Here is an 18,382-nt window from a genome sequence, read left to right as displayed (position 1 = left end):
GTCGTCGAGCATGTGGAATAACCGAGGATCGGAGGATTGACATCATTGGCAGCTGTATAGTGGCAGAGGTCATTGGAGAGTCGGATCAAAGGGTATTCCTAAGTGTGAGTGAGTTGATTAACTTAAATGTATCTTGTTTGAGATACGCCTCTTGGTTGTGTAGCATATGTAGATGCCCATGAAGATAACAAACGGTCGATGACTTACTGGTATACTATAGAAGCAGGCAAGAACGTGACCGAGGTGCCCCCAAACGGGTAATTCTCCACAATATCATCCATCCAGATGAACTGCCGGACACTCCCGGCATTCACAAGCTTTGATTCGGCCCCGGAATCGAATTGACCTCAACTCAAACCCAGCGACGAACCATGGCTGCAACAGCAACATATACTCCCGACAAGCTGGAGCTCTACCTGGAGCGCATCGGGTTCCCTAATGCCACTCCTGGTAGCAGGCGATTGGAATATGTCCGCGACTCTATCCAGAAACGCCCTCTGGCCACGTTGACCGAGCTGCAGCGAGCACACCTAACCTCGATTCCGTGGGGGAATTCGGGGCTTCACTACTCAGCGCACCACTCCATCTCCATCCGTCCGGCATGCGTCTTCGAGAAATTGGTGTCCCGCCGGCTCGACGGCTACTGCATGGAGAATACTATGCTGTTCTACCATGTCCTCCGATCGCTGGGGTACACGGTCTACCCCACCGGAGGGCGAGTGAACACTGCAGCCTCCGATGCGTCGACCGACAGCCGCAACTGGTTCTTTGTAGGCATGTAAGTGGCGCGACCGTTTCCGTTGCATGCTGTTGCGAACCCAACGCCGAGAAACTCATGCGCAATGTTACACCGCAGGGGACACATGGTCCTGATTGTGACCATCGACGGCGAGAAATACGCGGTATGGCTGTCGAATTTCCCCCCGAGCACAAATCGGATGATATTACGACATTGCTCTTTGTCTACACCACGCTGCTAACCCTCGTATCGGACAGGTGGACGTCGGGTTCGGCAGCAACGGGCCTACCTGCCCCTTGCCGCTGCAGCATGGAAGCGCGCGGGTGAATATAGCCCCGTCGGAAATGCGGCTCATCTACGATACTTTGCCCGAGTTCGTGGACCAGACGCAGAAGGTTTGGATTTACCAGGTCCGGTATGCGCGGGACAGCACCTGGATGCCCATGTACTCGTTCTCCGAGGTGGAGTTTCTCCCGCAGGATTTCGAGGTCATGAACTTTGCCACCAGTCAGCGGCGAACGAGCTGGTTCACCCAGACGCTGGTTTGCGCGCGGATGCTGCTTGATGACAGCGGACAAGGAGTCAAAGGGCTCTGTATCCTGGCCGGAAACACAGTGAAGGTAAGGGCAGCCGGACATTCGGAGGTGGTCGAAACCTTGAAAAGCGAGGATGACCGCGTCAAGGCGTTGGCCAAATGGTTCGATATGCACTTCCAAGAGCATGAAATCGAAGGCATTCGCGGGTTGGTCTCTCAAATCAAATAGAATGTTTGGATATTTTTGGAGTTCTACCGTAGCAGCGAGGAACTCGCTGGCTCGCAATAATTGTACAGATAACAAAGAATGAGGTTATTCTTTCTAACCCGAGGCGTGGATATTTCTCTCAAAGCTAATGCAGGACGAACAAATGAGGCACAAATAGAAAATTGCAGACATGGCGCAGGGATCGCCTTAGTAAATCCGTTTCTCGAGCTGCAGCACAGATCAGTCGTCTGAACAGGAAGCGCGCATGGCAATAAAAAGCAAGTAGCACTGTACCTTCCAGGGGTTGTTGAGTTCGAAGCCCGTGGGGGCTGTGGGGTTGGCCGATTGACCTCGGAATATTCCTGTCATTCTTTGATCTCTCTCCATCACTGCGGCGAAGTCAAACGTTAGCTTTGTAGCTCCTCTCCAAGACGTAGATCGCGCATGCGGGAAATTTCCGGAAATCGTTCGTCATGCATTGGGGTGGAATCGCCAAGGATGGATCACATACTTTGCTGCTCTGCTGTTAGCGCGCAGGGTCATTCAATCGCCCAAAAGGGGTATAACTCACTCTATCCCACAGGTCAAGGTTCCAGCGCGGCTGCTTCCAGCCGTTGGCATAATACTTAACGGCCCAGATACCACCAGCACCAGCAGTGAGGGACTGTCACGTCATGGTCAGTCAAACCGAGCGCGAGGACGAATTGCGGAGCCACAATTGGCAGGACCTACACCGATGATGATTCCAAAAGGAAGCAAGGCCTCGAAGGGGACACCCATGATGTGTAGTGCTAGTGTAGTGAAGCGGCAGACGCAACGGGTAAACGCGGGGGAATGAAGTCGTGGAGGAATTGACTGGCGAAGTTGAAGCCCGCCGGAGGTTCGAACGAGAGTCTGGCGGATGACCCAAAGCGGTTTAGGCGGGGCGGTGACCCGGCCGTGGATGAGTCAGCAGCGGCACTCAACCTCACAGGGACAGGAGAAGCAGAAGGGGCGAGTGCGTAGATCCCGGGAAGTCGCCTGTAGACGGCCTTCTTCAGCTGCTGAGATTCTTTCCCTACGGTCCTTGCTATTGAATTTAGGGTACATTGGCTGTGCTCGTGGGAGAGGTATGTTCCCTCGTATCTGATAGCTTGACGCGTTCCATCCGCCATTGTTCCATCCCGCTCCTCTCCCATCTTTCCCTTCCACTGACAGCTGTTTTGATTGCGCCTGCGCTCAACTTATTAACTCTGGGTTCTCAGCGCAACTCCTTTACTCGCCGATCTCTAAGTCGCATTCGCTGGCGCCCCGGGCAACTTGTTCTATGATTCCCCATGCCCATTCACTGCGGCGCCAGATGATTGTCTACTTTTGCGGGGAGCCTGTATAGTTTCAACTGCTGGGCTGCCTTGTGCCTGCTACGGATTCCCTCTATTTTCGATTCGAAGCGTCCGAGACAATTTAATACCCGTTGGTTTTGGCGACCGTTGCAACCGCTGTAACTCAACATGCCGGCAATAGTGCCGCCGGTCGATGACGACCTGGACAACAATACCCCCGCGGATTTGGTGGACAGTGAGCAGGATGCTGAAGGGAAAGAGGACACAGATCTCTATCAGATGGACCAACAGCTACAGGACGCTGTGCACCGCGCCCTATCGGGCGAGCCTGTTGAGAACACCCCGGCAGCTGGCCCTGACGATGAACTGGATGCTGAAGGCGAAACCGATCCTGAGATGGACGTGGACGGCGCTCCGCTTGATGCTGAGCCGGTTGGCGCCGTGAAATTACCCAAGGAAACCCCGACCGAGGACGACGAAGATGTTGTTTCGGGCCCAGCAGATGCAGACGCAGACGAAGACCCTGCTTCTGAGCATCGCAGCGACAGCGAGCAAGAACAAGATGATGCATCGGGTTCGTCGTCAAGCAGTCAGGAAACGGACGATGAATGGGAAGGAGAAAGCAATGACCATGAGGATGCGGAGGCGGAGAACACGGTCCGCGGCAACTGCATGTGAGTCTAGAACCTCAATTTGGCTGCCCGTGCCCCTGACCTGCCGGGCTCCGGGCCACATCAGGGGCAGTCGCCTGAAACACCGATAACTAATATGAATTGCTCTGTGTCTAGATTCTGTGGCCAGGACGAAGACAACGATCCTAGTGAGGAGTACGAGGAGTATTTGACTTGCGGAGTCTGTGGCGATCATTGTATGTTGGTTTCGCGGCCCCATAAATTATCCAGCCGGCTGTTGGACGATCCTTACTGACTCGGAAACCCGACAGCTCACCGGCAATGCGCCCGGGAACAGAGTGCATTGGATGACGCGGAAGGTATCTTATCTCATTCCTGATCAAACCACTAATTCATGATGTGCTAAACTATGGTAGGACCCAATTCATGGCGATGTCCCACCTGCGTTCGGCAGAAGCTGAGGCCCAGCCCCAAGGGGAACGTACCAGTGCAACGAAAGGGCCGAGCTAAGAACATGCGCAAAGAACTGCTGCCAGCCCATACTGGCGAAGAAGGCTCTGACTTTCATTCAATCTTTAATTCAGTAACAGTCAACGATGAACTCCTAAACAGCTCTCGGTCGCTACGAAAGAGGAAAGCCCTTTCGGCGTCGGCAGAATTTGATGAGCATGCGCCTGTCCTACGTAAACGGCAACGGCAGACTTCACTGCGCTCCGATCGGGCAATATCCCGTGAGATGGGCGAGGTTGTTGATGGCATGTCTCCAGTTCGAACGCGCTCTCGGCGTACACGTAAGACTGAACAGGAAAATTGCCGCATCGTGCTGAAGCAATATGGGCGTCTCGTCCTAGCGTTTCGCTTAGATGAGTCTAGGTTGTCCAAAATCTTCAATTCTCGCAGCAGATCTCAAACGCGCAACCACCGGACTCCTAAGCCACCCCTGCCTGTTCCCGAGCCTCAAGCTCATTTTGCTCCAATAACGCCTGCCTCCTACTACACCCCGTTCTACTCTTTCAACGACCGCGAGATGGATGAGACCAAGTCTAAACCTTACGGAGGTATTCTTTCTGAGGTGGACGCGGATACATCAAAGACGTTGCCGACCAACATGGATCGGGAGAAGTTCGAAATAGCCCGTCACAAAGCAGAGGAGGAATGGCAACGAAGAGTCATGCAAACTGAAACCAGCGGTGAAACCGTACAGCATGCGTCACAGAAGGTCTCAGGCCCTCCGTCTAGGATCAAGTACATTAATTTTGGGGGCTATGAGATTGAGACCTGGTACGCCGCCCCCTACCCGGAAGAATACAGCCGCAACCGAGTCCTTTACATTTGCGAATTCTGCCTGAAGTATATGAACTCCGACTACGTTGCGTGGCGGCATAAACTCAAATGCCCGGCGAAGCACCCTCCTGGCGATGAAATCTACCGGGAAGGGTCAATATCCATATTTGAGGTAGATGGGCGGAAGAATCCAGTCTACTGCCAGAATCTCTGCTTGCTTGCAAAGCTGTTCCTGGGTTCGAAAACTCTTTATTATGATGTAGAGCCTTTCCTCTTCTACGTCATGACCGAGTACGACGAATTGGGATGCCATTTCGTTGGGTACTTCAGCAAGGAAAAGCGCCCAAGCTCAGCGAACAATGTCTCGTGCATTCTAACGCTACCCATTCATCAGCGGAAAGGTTATGGAAACCTACTTATTGACTTTTCTTACCTGCTCACACGCATTGAGGGAAAGACAGGGTCGCCGGAGAAGCCCCTGTCGGATATGGGGTTGGTCTCCTACCGAAACTACTGGCGGCTCATCTTATCCTACCTACTACGAAGCCAAAAGACTCCTCTCAGCATCGCGGAGATCTCGGAACGCACAGGCATGACAGCCGACGACATTGTGTCGGGTCTGGAAGCGTTGCGTGCTCTTGTGAGGGATCCTGTGACCAAGACTTATGCTTTGCGTCTTGACTACAAATACTTTGAGGAGTGCATTCAAAGTTGGGAGAGCAAGGGATATGTTCAGCTCAATCCAGATGCTCTCGTGTGGACACCGTACATCATGGGCCGAAGCAATCAGTCACAATTCGATCGAGCCCCACTGCATGCAGTGGCGCCCCGCGAAGGGTTAGACGAAGAGGAAAGCGAGGATGTCAAAGGATCAGGTGACGAGGAAGAGCAGCCACTATCCACTGATATCGACTTGTTGAAAGAAGACAGTACAGCTCCTCCGGTCTTGAATGGGATCGTTGACCCGGAACCAAAGCAAATTCCGCATGAGCCGGCGGGACCTCCTTCTACAGATGCATTGATCAACAGTAATGGCTTCCGCCCGCCGCCTACCACATCCACAAACTCCAACACCGCGGCTGAGACCAATCCCACTAATGACATACCTGCATGGAGATTCGAGATCTGGCCTCCTGTTCAGGCTCCATCCTACAAAAAGCGCCCTGGCCGACCGTGGGGAAGTCGGACACACCTCAAGACGGTCTCGACACCGACTACCGTCCGCACTAGCGGTCGCAACACTCCTCGCAGATCATCGGTGCTGGCATCCATGACTCCTAGTGCGAATCAGATGAGCGTCCGCCGCGGCCGGAGTGCCAAGCTCATGGAGTCTCCCGCTGCTGATTCGGGCAGCGTGGAGCCAAACGGCACTGAGAATGAACGAGGCAAGGATATCGAGAACATGGCAGCCGGCCACTTGGAAGAGATGTCACCGACCGCGATGCCGTCGGAGACTGAGAAGCAAATGAACCGCACTGGTGGTGATGATGCAACGCCTACGTTGAACGGCAGCGGGGTTTGTGGGAATAGTGCGGACAACGAAAGTGTCGAAAGCCCAATACTCGAAGCCCCTGCGACGGTCAAAGGTAAGAGCACCGAAAAGAAAACCAAAGTCACCAAATCGGTGAATCGGAAATCGTTGGTCGAGCAACTTGAAATGGTCATTCCTGCCGACGACGAGAGTGTCAAGGTTCATGAGAACGGCATGCCAGAGCAAGCAGTAGCCAACGGAGTCGATGCGGATGGTGATGTTGTGATGGAGTCATAATTCTTTGCTAGTTTGATGAACGATGACGGGTGGACTGCATACTCTCACGGGTTAACTTCTGAGCAGTTTCTCTGGAAAAGGGAGAAACTCGAGGCGTTATGCATTACTCTTTTGGGAGTAGATATCTCTTTTTCGTCGCCAACTTCATGGGGGAGTATGTTTTCATGACCAGGATTGTTGGCTTCCTGCTTTTCTTGTACTTTGCAAGCACGGCGTGGGCTGGAAAACCCGGAGTTTTTTTGGATTCTCACTTGTCAGTGCACAGAAAGAGACGTCTTCTTACGATGTCTTTCTTAGCCTTCTAGCGATTGAATCTTCCCTTTGAGCCTGGGCATCTGTTGCTTTCATTGGTTCGTCGTCCGTCATCTAAGCGATTGGCCTGTTTCATTTTTCTTCTCGTCTTCTCCCAGATACATTGCTCTATCTTTGGTCAACAGAGTTGTTCCGGGCTGGAATCTCTTTTAATTTTCTCATCTGAGTCACTTTCTACTTATCATGTAATGTAGTCTCCCGAGATTTCTAGACAGTGTGACGCTTGCGAACAGCTAGGATTGTTCTCTTTTCTGCACTTAAACCAGTGGAGGCAACGCTGCTTATCTGAATGAGACAAACCCGGTATACCTCCATGGTTCCTGAATCCTCACGGCTGTGAGCTACGTGTACTTCCCCAGAGGGGATAAGTCCTGAAAGAACTCCGCTGTATTCTGCAGTTTTTGTATGGCCCTGCCCTTACCGGATGTATGTATGTATTTGAGCATCCCTTGGGTACCTCCATATCATGCGTGCTATGCCACAGGACCGCAACCTTGCCGGCCTCGATGAAACATGCCGGTCCTCCCAACTTTTGGTCAATGTTCTGCGTGCGTACCGGACTGGTGCCAGACTACGCCGGCAATACCGTCGATGGTGCGCTGTACAGAACCGACAGCAGACATCATGTTACATTTAATTATAGTCAGATAGCTAGCCATACTAGATCGGAAGTCACATCGGCTCTCGCCCCCCCCGACAGTAAGGGCGTGGACAGACACCCGCAAAAAAAGTGTTAGGGAAGTTTCCGTGTGCCCGATCAAACGATCAGGGCCGAAGAAAGGATTCCCGGGATATCCGCTCAAATCCCTGCTTGTTGATGTAGTCGGAGTGGAGGATCTCGGACGGGATAGGTTGGTTGTTGGTTGCCTGGGAGTGAGTAGAAAGTACCGTACTGAAGCCCTCTCCACCCGCCCCAACCCTGCCAGCGGCGATTTACGAAGATTCACTGCACACTTTATTAGATACGGATTACGGTACCTAGTCTAGAGTGGCCCGGGGGGGGGGATGTGTAAGCCTCCTAAGTCAGATGATATGGCCGTTTGCTAGCCGCACCTACTTTAGTAGTTAACAAGAACTACCTACTCCTTAGGTATTCAAAGGAATAACATCCAATGCCCGCCGAATGCCTGACATACTTTTTTCTTCGTCAACGAATGCGAGTGCGTGATTCGAGGTTTACGAAAGTACTGGAGCAGAATAGAGTTCGGCCGCGCATGTCGGACCTTAAGGGGGGACCGAATCCAGGAATTGGGAGGGTGCAGCTTGCATGCGGGTTTTTCATTGGAGTACTACTCGTTTTTTTTCTTGGGTGGGTTGGTTAGTAGGTAGGTAGGTATCTATTGGGTTTATTGGTGATAGTTGGATTTACTGTACTGTATGTATGTATGTATGGATGGATGGATGGACATGTAGTTCAAGATTTACAAAGCACGAAGTACCTGCTAAGGGTTCTGGACTATGAGCACGATGTTGTGCTGGACTAAGTACTGTACCTCGGTGCTTGCATTAGGTACAGCACGGTGTATATGCAGTGTATTTGAGTTGGGCAGAGAAGCAGGACTTGAATTTAATTGCCAAAGTGCTATGTAGCGACTTTCACTCTAGCTAGTCTCGATGCTTCAATCCAAGTAACTTGCTGGTGGATGGATGGAGGTGATGATCTACTTAGAGTACTGGAGTGTATAAGTTAGTGTGTGCTGGTGTCGCCACAAAAACTATCTGGTGGTTAAGCGAAGGGACTCTTTTCCGATCGGCCTTCCCTCTCAACATTCCCCCCCCTGGCGATCTTATCTACACCACAACCCTGGTTGAACACCAAACTATGCTTCGACATTTCGCTGAGAGTTTGTTGTTGCTCAACTACGGGACTCAAATTGGTTATACGATTTCCTTCGTCTGATGGGTCGGTAGTGCGAAGTTTCTGAGTGGGACCACCAAGAATTGACTATTCAAGTGCGGTGCAGAAAAAGCCAGGTCGAGCAGCCGAGGAGTCTCACCAACGCACTTCATGCGCCCGAATAAGGCCGGGATGGAGTCTAGCTGCTGAGGTGGCAATCCGGCGTACTTTCGTCAAGCGTCCGTGAGACCTGCAATAATAACGGACGTTATTATTCCACCTACGTATGCCACGTGATCTCTGGACGGGCGTCGATGGTGTCTGCTCCATATAAGAAGGGGAGCTGCGCGATGATGTCGACGCATGGATCCATGGAGCTCGGGGTCACTGCATTGCCCAGATAAAGTAGGAGGCCTCAAAGGACGGACTCTCATACCCCGCTCTGCATGTCCACAATTGCAGGAGCCCATTGAGAGATCGTCTGGACGTGTGGCGGACGTGGAGACAATAATGATCGTTGGGATATTTGATTGTGGCGGTGAATTGAGCGGTTCTGCAGCCGGACATCCCTTTCCTAGTGAGGATGTGAAGGAAGAATCCTTCCCGAAAGAGGTTGAAGAGCCATGTGAATATGGAGTACAGTACAACAAAAGGGGAATGGGATGATCGCTACGGACGGAACAAAGAGATCGAGGGGGAGAAAAAGAAGCAAAAAAGGCAGAAAAGGGGAGATAAACTGAAGCAGAGTCCGCCCTCCGTACTTTGGACAGAAGTCTCGGACCCCCCCCCCCCCCCCACGTCTCGATGATAAGTCATTCGGTCGCTCCTGTGAGAGGCGTCTTAGTTGGCATGATATCTCGGTTTCCCGAGATGATCTGTCAGTCGAGTCAGATCTTTTTCCTTGTCCACTTCCCTTTTGAGTAGGAGTAGAAGTATTAGGTAGGCCCGGGACTTTGACCGACCTGGATTAGCTAGGTTAGTGGGCCATCTGATAGGTCTGGGGTATCGTAATTCGTGACTCGCTTCTGAGGAAATCCTGCAATATCCTTTGTCTTGATGCTGATGTTCTTCTGCTTCAACGACGCAATTGTCAGGAAGCTATTGTCAGGCACGAGAGTCGGATCAAGCTACTCAATTAATCTTCCTCAACCAAAAACCTCAGCGGGACCGACCCTGAGTTCCAATCGTGCCAGGGGGGCACAAAAAACCACGAAACCAAAGTGGTGAACATCCATGGTTCAGAGGAAGGAGAGATCAGGGCGGTGATCGCAGGGCCAGAATAAGCATAACGGTAGCGTAGATTAAGCGCTTTGGCAAAGTCTGGTTCACACTGGGGATGGTCGACGGTCCGCCTGTCAACAATACCCGGGAACGGTTTCGCGTCCCCGTGCGAGAGTTCCTTAACTTGTTCTGGCCCCAAAAAGGCAACCGAACACTTCATTGTGCATTTATTTTCACATCCCTCCCTTGCCAATCCCCCTCCAGCCCCACCAAGCAGATGTACATCGACGAAAGAGGGAACGGGGCGGCAGAAGGACTTCCCATACTTGGTGAAGACACTGTGGACGACCAAGACAAGCACGTCCAACTTCAAAACTTGTCTGGCGAAAGGAAAATCAAGAAAACAAGCCACACACCTTTCCCTCTGATGCTGTCAGGCGTTTTCTTCACCACCTCTCCACCCTTACTCAACCTTCGTCCTGTAAAATTCAACCAGCTCGCTGTGGAAGTTGAGAGGGAGCCAATTGCAGCCGAGGGAAGTTGAATCCCCATAACAGCCCCATAAGTTAACCCACAGTGGATGTTTGTGGTGTGGTCACGGTGTTTCTCCTGTGTGTGTGTGCGTGTGGCTTTTTTTCTGCCGGTATTGTGATTGTTCGCCTGGCGTACGGCTGGCCTGGTCTGGTCTTAATTCAATTGACCAGAAATACGAACCCAACAATAGCCATCAACAATAAGAACAGGGGGATAGATCTCGATCGAAGTCGCTCGGATCCCCTTTTTCCCCTTTAGAGCCGATTAACCCCGTCCACTATCGACTCCGTCACAACGTGGCATCATTGACCAAACGGAACTTCTTCTGAAGTACTCCGTAGGAGAATATGATTGTTGGAGAAGCATCGCAATCGGAGACTTGCTGACAGGTTCCCTACCCGTATGGCGTCGATCACAAGCCCTTCTTCAAATCCCGACCAGACGGTCCAGTCCTGAAATGGAGTCATGCTGGCCCAGTTCTAGCTCGTTACACGAATCTGGTCTTGTTTTCCCTTTCCCTCTTCCCTCGGATAATTCACTTGTTCTTGCTTGCATGACGCTTTCCGAATCCGAACCGTATCAGTCTGTGACCCCAACCCTTATCTGAGTCCGTCTTGTGTGAATTTTTTTTTGTCGCCTCTCGTTCACACACCCACTCCTCCCCCCCCTTCTTTTCTCCAGAATTTGCTTTTTTTTTCGGGGTTTGCAGGCACAGTGATCGAATGGCCCGTCGCCTCCGGGCATCCGACCCAGATCGTAAAGGCCTGGGCATTGGCCTCTTTCACCCTTGCATAAGCCGTGCCAATCTTCGGTCGCTTGCTTTTCGCTAATCCAGTCTACGCGGTCAATCTTGCGATGAGGATTCTTAGTTTGTGCGCCATGCTGCGCCAAACCTTCGGCACAATGACGACAGGCTTTTTTTCCCACTGCTGGATAAGATGGATCCATCCTGTTGCTCTGAATATTAACGGTTTGGTTGCCTTGGAAGCCGTCCCCTCAAATCTTGCAGGACATCCGGTCGCGGACTTCTGGGAGCCAGTAGCTCCGCAGTTGATGCGGTTAGATGCAGCTGCCACAGCCATTTACTATGTTCCAGGATCCGTATGCGTCTCGGAATGCAGTGCATCTGAGATGAGTGGCTAACGGACAGGGGAAGCAAAGAAGAGGCCAAGGAAAAAAGAAAAACAATAAACCGAACAGGCCCAGATGAACAAAAGGGGGGGGGAGCAAACAGAAAAGATACGCTGTATGGACCGAGGGAGAAGAAGCGTAATTGTCAGCCGCGCTCTTACACAGCGTGAACCAAACAACCCTCGGATTATGCATGGAGAGAGCAAGCGTAGTCCAACCAGATGGTTAACAACTATTTAAGTAAGGTTAGCTCTTCAGGGCTGCTGAATCTCCTCTGGGTCAGAATGAAGGTACTCGTCCTCGGTACAGTACTTAGGATGATCATGCTTACTTTGTCGACATTGCTTCAGCAACTCTTTGGCCAGTGCAGAAGGTCTTCCGATATCCGATGACTTAATAATCGTTCCAACCAGATGGAATAGTCTTCTCGATGGGGTGAGGGAGGGGGGGTGGGAGGGGGAGCGACGGAGCCTGTGGGGAGACGCACCGTCTGCGAGCTGCGTGTCAAATCCAGGCAATGTGATGCATCCATCGAGCTAGAATCCTAGAGTGCAGCAAGCTAAGCAAGCTGACTTTCCAGCCTGATCTGTTGTTCCCCACGGCTGCACGTTGAAAAGAGGCCCACACCCACTGCTATTCTTTTCTTTTTTGTTTCCTCCTCTTATAGTTGTTGCGATCACTGGCCTCTGTCGTCCAAGCCTCCTCTCCCTGCCACCTTGTCCACTCCGTTCGATCCTGGCCGCAGTGGTCGTTCCATCTCCTCATCCCCAATCCGCATTTTTGTGAGGGAAACTACTACCGTACTGAGGCAGAAGCAACGTCGCAGGCGATTGATACACCCGTCTCCGAAAAAGGTAGATCGCGCGGTGGTACAAAAAGTACGAGGGCTCGAGAAGTTGCGAAGGATATCCCCTAGGGGTGTGGATTTCGATTGGGAATTGGCTGCAGGCTTTGGCGAAGGGGAAGACCGAACGGCAGGGGATCATACCTCGTGACACCGACTCGGGTTGTCGTCGCCCACCAGATCCAAAGCACCACTTGGTTGCGACCGAATCAAGAACCGCTCGCACCCTGCGGTGAGTGCGCGCGCGCGTCGCAGGAACAAAGTCAGCAGAACGAAGAACGAACGAAGTCAATCAATTCTTGCAAAGGCCGTTTCTCGCAGCAAAACAAAGACGTGTGTTCGCGCCAGGATAGCTCCGAGTGGGCCTGCAGGGCCCTGGACCCCCCGCGCTGCCCCGTCCTCTCGCCCTTGGATCCTTCTTTGTCAAGAACACGGATCCCGGTGGATGACATAAGAAGGAGCTCTTAACTCAAGGTTCGTGTCCTTGTGACGGGGATAGATGATTGTTGATACGAATTCCTTTGTGTGATGTACTCTGACCTCACTGGTTTCTTTGTCCGATTAGGATCGTTCGTGAGGGTGCAACGCAATTGAGCCAGCACAGGCCGAGTCCCCAGTGCGCTCACGTGTGGGTGTGGACGTGGTTGTGTGTGCATGCGCGTGGTTCTTTTGCTCTCTACAGATGCCCTCCTTTCTCCGCTATCGATTACGGCGATAACGATCCAATCAATACATACAGTTACGGGGGACTGGTCCGCGGACTGGAATGCTTAGACGCGCGCACCGACCAGCATCGAACAGTTCGTTGGCGCCAATTCTAGAAGTCGGAGACCCTGCGTGTGGCGCCTAGATACGGGTCCTCATCACCTGCATAAACCGGCTCCATCTCCGCGTGCACGAGGTCAAACCGTTGCGTCTGTGGGCTGGGGTTCGAGCTCGGGGAAGCGAATGGTCGTGTGCCGCAGACGCGGTGGATTCCAAGCTTAGCTCGATCAGTCCGTCGTCAGTCCGTCTGGCCCAGACGAGGTTGACTTTGGCGTCTGTTTGATCTGACTTTGGGGCTGCGCCCCTCCTGCAGCACACTTGCGTCGGAACCTGCCAATGTGCGCATCATCCCTATGTCGCTGCGGTTCCTGTCGGATCGTCAAGACTGATACGCACCTTAGCCCGCTTTCCTAACCGTGGTCGCCCATCTACGACTGGGAACGATACCATTATTCGACGACCGAAGAGTGGCCGGTTGTTGCTCGACAAATCTGGGACTGCTCCACTGGGCCATTTGTCTGGCTCAGCTGGCGCCGAACGTTTCCTCTTTCTCTATTTTTTTCTTTGGTCGTCCCAGTAAATCTCTACCCTAGGCTCACCTTTTTTTTTACCCATCTAATTTCCTGACACACCTACCCTCATTTTTTATTATTTGATTTTTTTTTAGGAGGGAAGCAGTTTTTTGTGCGTCAGAAGACAATCGGAGGCGACTCGGCGTTGACCCATCGTTCAGCTACAGTCTGATCACTAGGCGGTGTTTCAATCCCGCCACACTTACTCCTTCCTCTTGTCAAGGTCGCTGTTCTCGCTTCCTATTGCTTCATTTCGATCTATTTTTGACTTTGGCCAGAAATTTTTCAGAAAGACGTGCGGGGGGGGCCCAGTGATTAGCGTTGTGTTCGTCTTTGACCGAGCGTGGGTTTGTCTGTGTGTCGGTTGTCTGTGTGTGGTGGTTTTCTGAATCGGGTTGATCGGATTTTCCATTATTCACACCAACATATTTCCTTTATTATTATTTGATTTGGGAAATCATCTAGACCTGGTGTGGATTGGATGAACCATATTTTACTCGGTCGCAAAGCTCCGATTTGATTTCGGGCAAAAGTTCGTGACAGAGACACAGAAGGAGATTGGGAGCAGTTTTAGGACGGAAATCGATAATCAATATTTCGTCATTGGTGAGGAAATTACTCTGCCGGTCCGGAATTGAAAATCGGATTAGAAAGAGAGAAAAAGGAAAAAAGGCAAAAGGAAAAAGAAAAGAAGACAAGACATCAAAAGGAAGGAGAAGGGAGAAGAAGAAACCCCAACGAAAAAAAAAAGAGTCCGGAAGTCAACTCCAGAAACAATTGAACATCGACATCATCAACCGGAACAAGAAGAAGCAAGAGAAAGAAATAGTCGAAGATCGATCGGTCAGACCAACAGTGCAAACAATCCATCCATCCAGCCACTCAGCCATCCGTCCGTGTCTCTATCAGCGATTGTTCACAAAGTTCAAGAGTGAAAGAGAAAGAGAGAGAGAGAGACACGAAGATCGCCAGGGCTGACTTAGCTGCTGCTTCGACTGCTTCGACTTCTACTGCTGCCACTGCTGCTACTGCTGCTACTGCTGGTTAAGGTACAGTACAACTACAGGTTCTGCTGCAGCTTTGGTGCATTCTTCTGCTGCTTCTTTTTCTTCTTGGGCAGTTAAGGTTTGTCTGGAACCGTGCTCGGCTGGCTCTTGCCGCTTGCATTCTGACGACACCATCCATCTTTTTCCTTCCCTCGGCGCCGTTTTCGTAACCATCAAAACCACCAAAACCACCAAAACCCAAGTCAAAGTCATCCACTCCTCCCACCTTTCCACCTTAACCAAAGGTCGAGCCCGTTCACTCAACCACTCATTCACTCGACAGAGGGAAAAAAAAACTTGACCACTACGTACACTACGTACTACTACTATTACTGCTACCGCTACCACCAAAACCCCGTCTGTTTTCAAACGGTCCCTACCATTCTTTACTACCTATCAATCCATTCATCACCACAATCACCCAAATCCATCGAAGCTCTAAGGTTTACTACGCTACCACTAACTCTCCCTACCTAAAGAACGACCCTCCCCCCCCCCCTCCCCTCCCCGAAAGCTGTTACCAATCCCGCAACTGGCAGCTGAACTACCAGCAATTCCCACCCTGTCTCCACTCCGGTACTTGGGTCCAAGAGGTCAAGAACAGCTCTTGTTCAGCTGCAACGGGCTTAAACTCATCTGGCCTTACCCTTACTAACTACAATTCTCACTATCCCACCTCCCCCATTCTATCGGTCATACACTGTGCTGTCCCATCCTTTAACCAACTCCAATTCCCCTCCTCAGACCACTCTCTTACCCACCCCCCACCCACCACCCGTCCATCACCTGCAAAAGTGACGAGGGTAGGTATCATTCATTTCATTCTGGTGCTTTTCCGAACCGCACCTTGTTCCGCAGCCAGGTTCCAGAGTGGAAGTCCCCGGCCTGTCCGTTTTTTCTTCCTTGTAAAACCACCGGTTCACCTTTTGTCTCTCTTCAACCATCATATCAAGCTGTTCCCCTGAGTATCCTGCTATTATTCAGACGTGGTTCACCTGCTCGTTTCCTGACGGATATCCGACTTGGATCCCTTGGCTCCCTTCAATCCGGTGCTATCTGTGCTATCTCCCCAATCTCTCGCCTTGATGAGTGCGTCGACGTTTTCGGACGCTTCCCTGGCCCGCGATTCTCAGAGGTTTGTGCTATCGCTCCCCCAGCTCTTGGTCGTCTCAAAGCTGGCTGTTCAACTCTTACTCGGTCATCCAGGGCTTCTCGCTGACGATGCTCACCTCCAGCGCGGACTTCGACTTGATCGTTCGCCAGCAGCCCACCCGGGCGCGCGTGGCTGGTGGGAAGGAGAAAGGTACGTCGCAGCCAGGAAACTTGGTCCCATGGACGAGCAGCCGTTGACTTGAGGATCGCGTTGCCTGGACAGAACGCAAGCCAGTTGATCCGCCGCCAATCGTGCAGATTCGAGTGAGAGAGGAGGGGACCTATCTCGCACAGTATGTGACCGCAAACTTCGTGCCCTCGTGCCCTCGGCTTTCACCTGGCTAATCGGCGCGAGTAGACATTATCTCCAGAGTCCCTATTATTTTATGTGCTGCAGCCTTTACGATGCTTCAGAAGACAATCCTGTTCCCGTGGCACCATCCACCGCACTAACTGGTACACTGGTCTCCTCGCTTCACCGGTTGAAGGACGTGGACAATAGCGGTAAGGGAGGCTCGGGAGTGTTGGCAGACATGCGCCGCGTACTGACGCGCTTTTGTTAGATGGAGGGTTCTTCGTTTGGGGAGACCTGTCCGTGAAGATCGAGGGCGACTTTCGACTCAAATTCACTCTCTTCGAAATGCGCAAGTAAGCCTCTCCAAGTGACCGGGGGTTGGAATTCCAGGGCCCACAGGCCCCCCTGCGGATAATGAGAAAGGAAAGGACGTAAATCAAGAGCTCGTGCTGACATTGGTCTATAGGGACGATGTAACTTACCTAAAATCCATCATTACGGACCGCTTCACGGGTGAGTACGCTTCATTTTGAACCTGTTGCACAGCCCGAGGTCAAATGCTTACCGGATGCAGTATACCCCCCAAAAAGCTTCCCTGGAATGGGAGAGTCGACCTTTTTATCTCGATCATTTGCAGATCAAGGAGTAAAATTGAGGATCAGAAAAGAACCGCGGACGCTGATGTAGGTAGACCACAGAATTTACAGTACGGCCCGGGATGGCGCTAGCGGCATGGCTTACTGGTGACACAGAAAACGACCACCCCCACGACCGGAGGATTATCCTCAGCCGCTTCCACGATCCCCAGATCGCTCGTCAATTCAGATGTCTAGTAACGCATTCAGCGGGTACCCTCAAACAGCAGGCAGAGACTACGCGTCGTACTACGGAGCGGCGCATCCAACAAAACGAGCGCGGATGTCGTCGATTGACATGGGCACCAGAGGTGTCTATGATGCTGATGGCCGACTTCGCCAGATGGATGCTTACCCTCAGACTGCAATATACAATCAGGCTCAGGGTTATCCGGCTTCTATGATGCAGGGTTATCCGACGGGGCATGCGGGAGTTCCTGACTATACGGTATGTCGGCCTGTCTTTTCGTTTGGCGGTCACTTAGTCGCCCTCCACAAGGCTACCCGAGTGTCCTTTAGAAGACCGTAGCTAATGCTTGCTTAAGCTGACTCCGGAGCAGATGAGTTACGGAATTCCGGCTTCGGCTCAGGTACCCCAGATGCAGGATCCAAGTGTTCACAGTCGATCGAGTCAACAGGCGACGATGCAGTCTCTTGGGATGGTAAATCAGCCTGGCACGCCGGTATGGACTTCTTTTTCCCATTGTTCATCTATTCCCGATGATAGACTAAGAACAAACCATGTTTGGATAGACAGCGGATGCGACAGGGGCGATGATGTCTCAAGGCTATCCTCGATCCCAGCAATATCAGACCAGCTCAACGATACTCCCTCCTCTGCAACGGAACCGCAACTTTCCCCAGGGGACAAATGGGGCGACGGCTCGAGGTTACTTTGATCAATCGTCTCAAGCGGCTACACCGATCCTACCATCTCAGCCCATGGGTACGAACGAGGCGGAGCGATACGGTTCCGCGCCCGGTCAGCCCCCTTTCGACCATCCTGGTTCGGCGAATGGCACCCCCCGATAAGCGAATCAACGTCCAGATGTATGTGTTCTGATATTGACGGTTTCTTTCTTCTCCTTCTGCTTTTGGTTTCTTGCTGTTCATTTTTTGCTATGGGATACTTGGATAGACAGTTCGGTCGGTGTTACTTCATGGGAACTGAAATCGGCGGCTCTTGGGGATACATGGCGCCTGGGGAATTAAAATGGGTCACCAGGGATTTTATTGCTACGTCTCTTGCTCTTGCTTCTCTTGTCGAGGGAGGGTACTACTGACTTCGCTGTATATATTATTATTTTTTGACCTGGAGCAGTATTATGGCCTGAGGTGGGCAGCCGGTCTTCTTGCTTTGCTGCTCGCTCCTTGGCTCATAAAATGGAAGTTAGGCAGTATGGTACTGTCAGAAATCCGACCCCTTTCGTTGCGAAGTAATTAGAAGTTTGTTGGAGGTAATTTTGGCCCAAGTCTACGGTTTGTGTTGGTGTTGCCGTTTCTGGCAGGATTGCAATTTATCCAAACAGTCAACTTCCCTTAACTCATTT

General features: G+C 51.8%; 4 protein-coding genes across 4 annotated transcripts; 3 read left to right on the top strand and 1 right to left on the bottom strand.

The window, feature by feature from the left end:
* The first annotated feature begins 313 nt into the window (after positions 1–313).
* Positions 314–1,565, top strand: BO72DRAFT_394029 (arylamine N-acetyltransferase family protein). Its single transcript, XM_040941959.1, has 3 exons — positions 314–778; positions 857–902; positions 997–1,565. Exons 1-3 carry the CDS (start codon positions 372–374, stop codon positions 1,501–1,503), a joined length of 960 nt encoding a protein of 319 aa, XP_040806721.1. The 5' UTR covers positions 314–371; the 3' UTR covers positions 1,504–1,565.
* On the bottom strand, positions 1,477–2,352 carry BO72DRAFT_443577 (NADH dehydrogenase [ubiquinone] 1 alpha subcomplex subunit 1). The gene is made up of 4 exons (XM_040943602.1): positions 2,215–2,352; positions 2,050–2,146; positions 1,777–1,871; positions 1,477–1,710 (listed from the first exon to the last, which is right to left on the bottom strand). Exons 1-4 carry the CDS (start codon positions 2,260–2,262, stop codon positions 1,690–1,692), a joined length of 261 nt encoding a protein of 86 aa, XP_040806720.1. The 5' UTR covers positions 2,263–2,352; the 3' UTR covers positions 1,477–1,689.
* Positions 2,353–2,972: 620 nt separating this feature from the next.
* Positions 2,973–6,488, top strand: BO72DRAFT_366493 (putative histone acetyltransferase; the record flags this gene model as incomplete). Its single annotated transcript, XM_040940791.1, has 4 exons — positions 2,973–3,478; positions 3,593–3,672; positions 3,748–3,795; positions 3,853–6,488. The coding sequence occupies 4 exons, from the start codon at positions 2,973–2,975 to the stop codon at positions 6,486–6,488; spliced, it is 3,270 nt and encodes a 1,089-aa protein (XP_040806719.1).
* An 8,911-nt stretch (positions 6,489–15,399) lies between these two features.
* On the top strand, positions 15,400–17,955 carry vosA. Its single transcript, XM_040950716.1, has 10 exons — positions 15,400–15,885; positions 15,986–16,053; positions 16,126–16,195; positions 16,261–16,406; positions 16,466–16,550; positions 16,664–16,710; positions 16,772–16,880; positions 16,950–17,280; positions 17,393–17,515; positions 17,586–17,955. Exons 1-10 carry the CDS (start codon positions 15,836–15,838, stop codon positions 17,862–17,864), a joined length of 1,308 nt encoding a protein of 435 aa, XP_040806718.1. The 5' UTR covers positions 15,400–15,835; the 3' UTR covers positions 17,865–17,955.
* Positions 17,956–18,382: the final 427 nt, after the last annotated feature.

The sequence above is a fragment of the Aspergillus fijiensis genome, assembly GCF_003184825.1.
Source record: "Aspergillus fijiensis CBS 313.89 unplaced genomic scaffold BO72scaffold_1, whole genome shotgun sequence".
In the NCBI taxonomy this organism is placed as follows: domain Eukaryota; kingdom Fungi; phylum Ascomycota; class Eurotiomycetes; order Eurotiales; family Aspergillaceae; genus Aspergillus; species Aspergillus fijiensis.
Note: the sequence above shows the minus strand (reverse complement) of the source record. Positions and strands in the feature narration are given on the sequence as shown.

Excerpts from the sequence above, each read along its gene's own strand:
- BO72DRAFT_394029 (XM_040941959.1), top strand. The coding sequence starts at position 372 with ATGGCTGCAACAGCAACATATACTCCCGACAAGCTGGAGCTCTACCTG. Across the intron at positions 779-856 it reads AACTGGTTCTTTGTAGGCAT|GGGACACATGGTCCTGATTG; the intron begins GTAAGTGGCGCG and ends GTTACACCGCAG. Across the intron at positions 903-996 it reads TCGACGGCGAGAAATACGCG|GTGGACGTCGGGTTCGGCAG; the intron begins GTATGGCTGTCG and ends CGTATCGGACAG.
- BO72DRAFT_443577 (XM_040943602.1), bottom strand. The coding sequence starts at position 2,262 with ATGGGTGTCCCCTTCGAGGCCTTGCTTCCTTTTGGAATCATCATCGGT. Across the intron at positions 2,147-2,214 it reads CTTTTGGAATCATCATCGGT|TCCCTCACTGCTGGTGCTGG; the intron begins GTAGGTCCTGCC and ends ATGACGTGACAG. Across the intron at positions 1,872-2,049 it reads TGACCTGTGGGATAGAGTGA|TGATGGAGAGAGATCAAAGA; the intron begins GTTATACCCCTT and ends ACTTCGCCGCAG.
- vosA (XM_040950716.1), top strand. The coding sequence starts at position 15,836 with ATGAGTGCGTCGACGTTTTCGGACGCTTCCCTGGCCCGCGATTCTCAG. Across the intron at positions 16,407-16,465 it reads GAAGGACGTGGACAATAGCG|ATGGAGGGTTCTTCGTTTGG; the intron begins GTAAGGGAGGCT and ends CGCTTTTGTTAG. Across the intron at positions 16,551-16,663 it reads ACTCTCTTCGAAATGCGCAA|GGACGATGTAACTTACCTAA; the intron begins GTAAGCCTCTCC and ends ATTGGTCTATAG.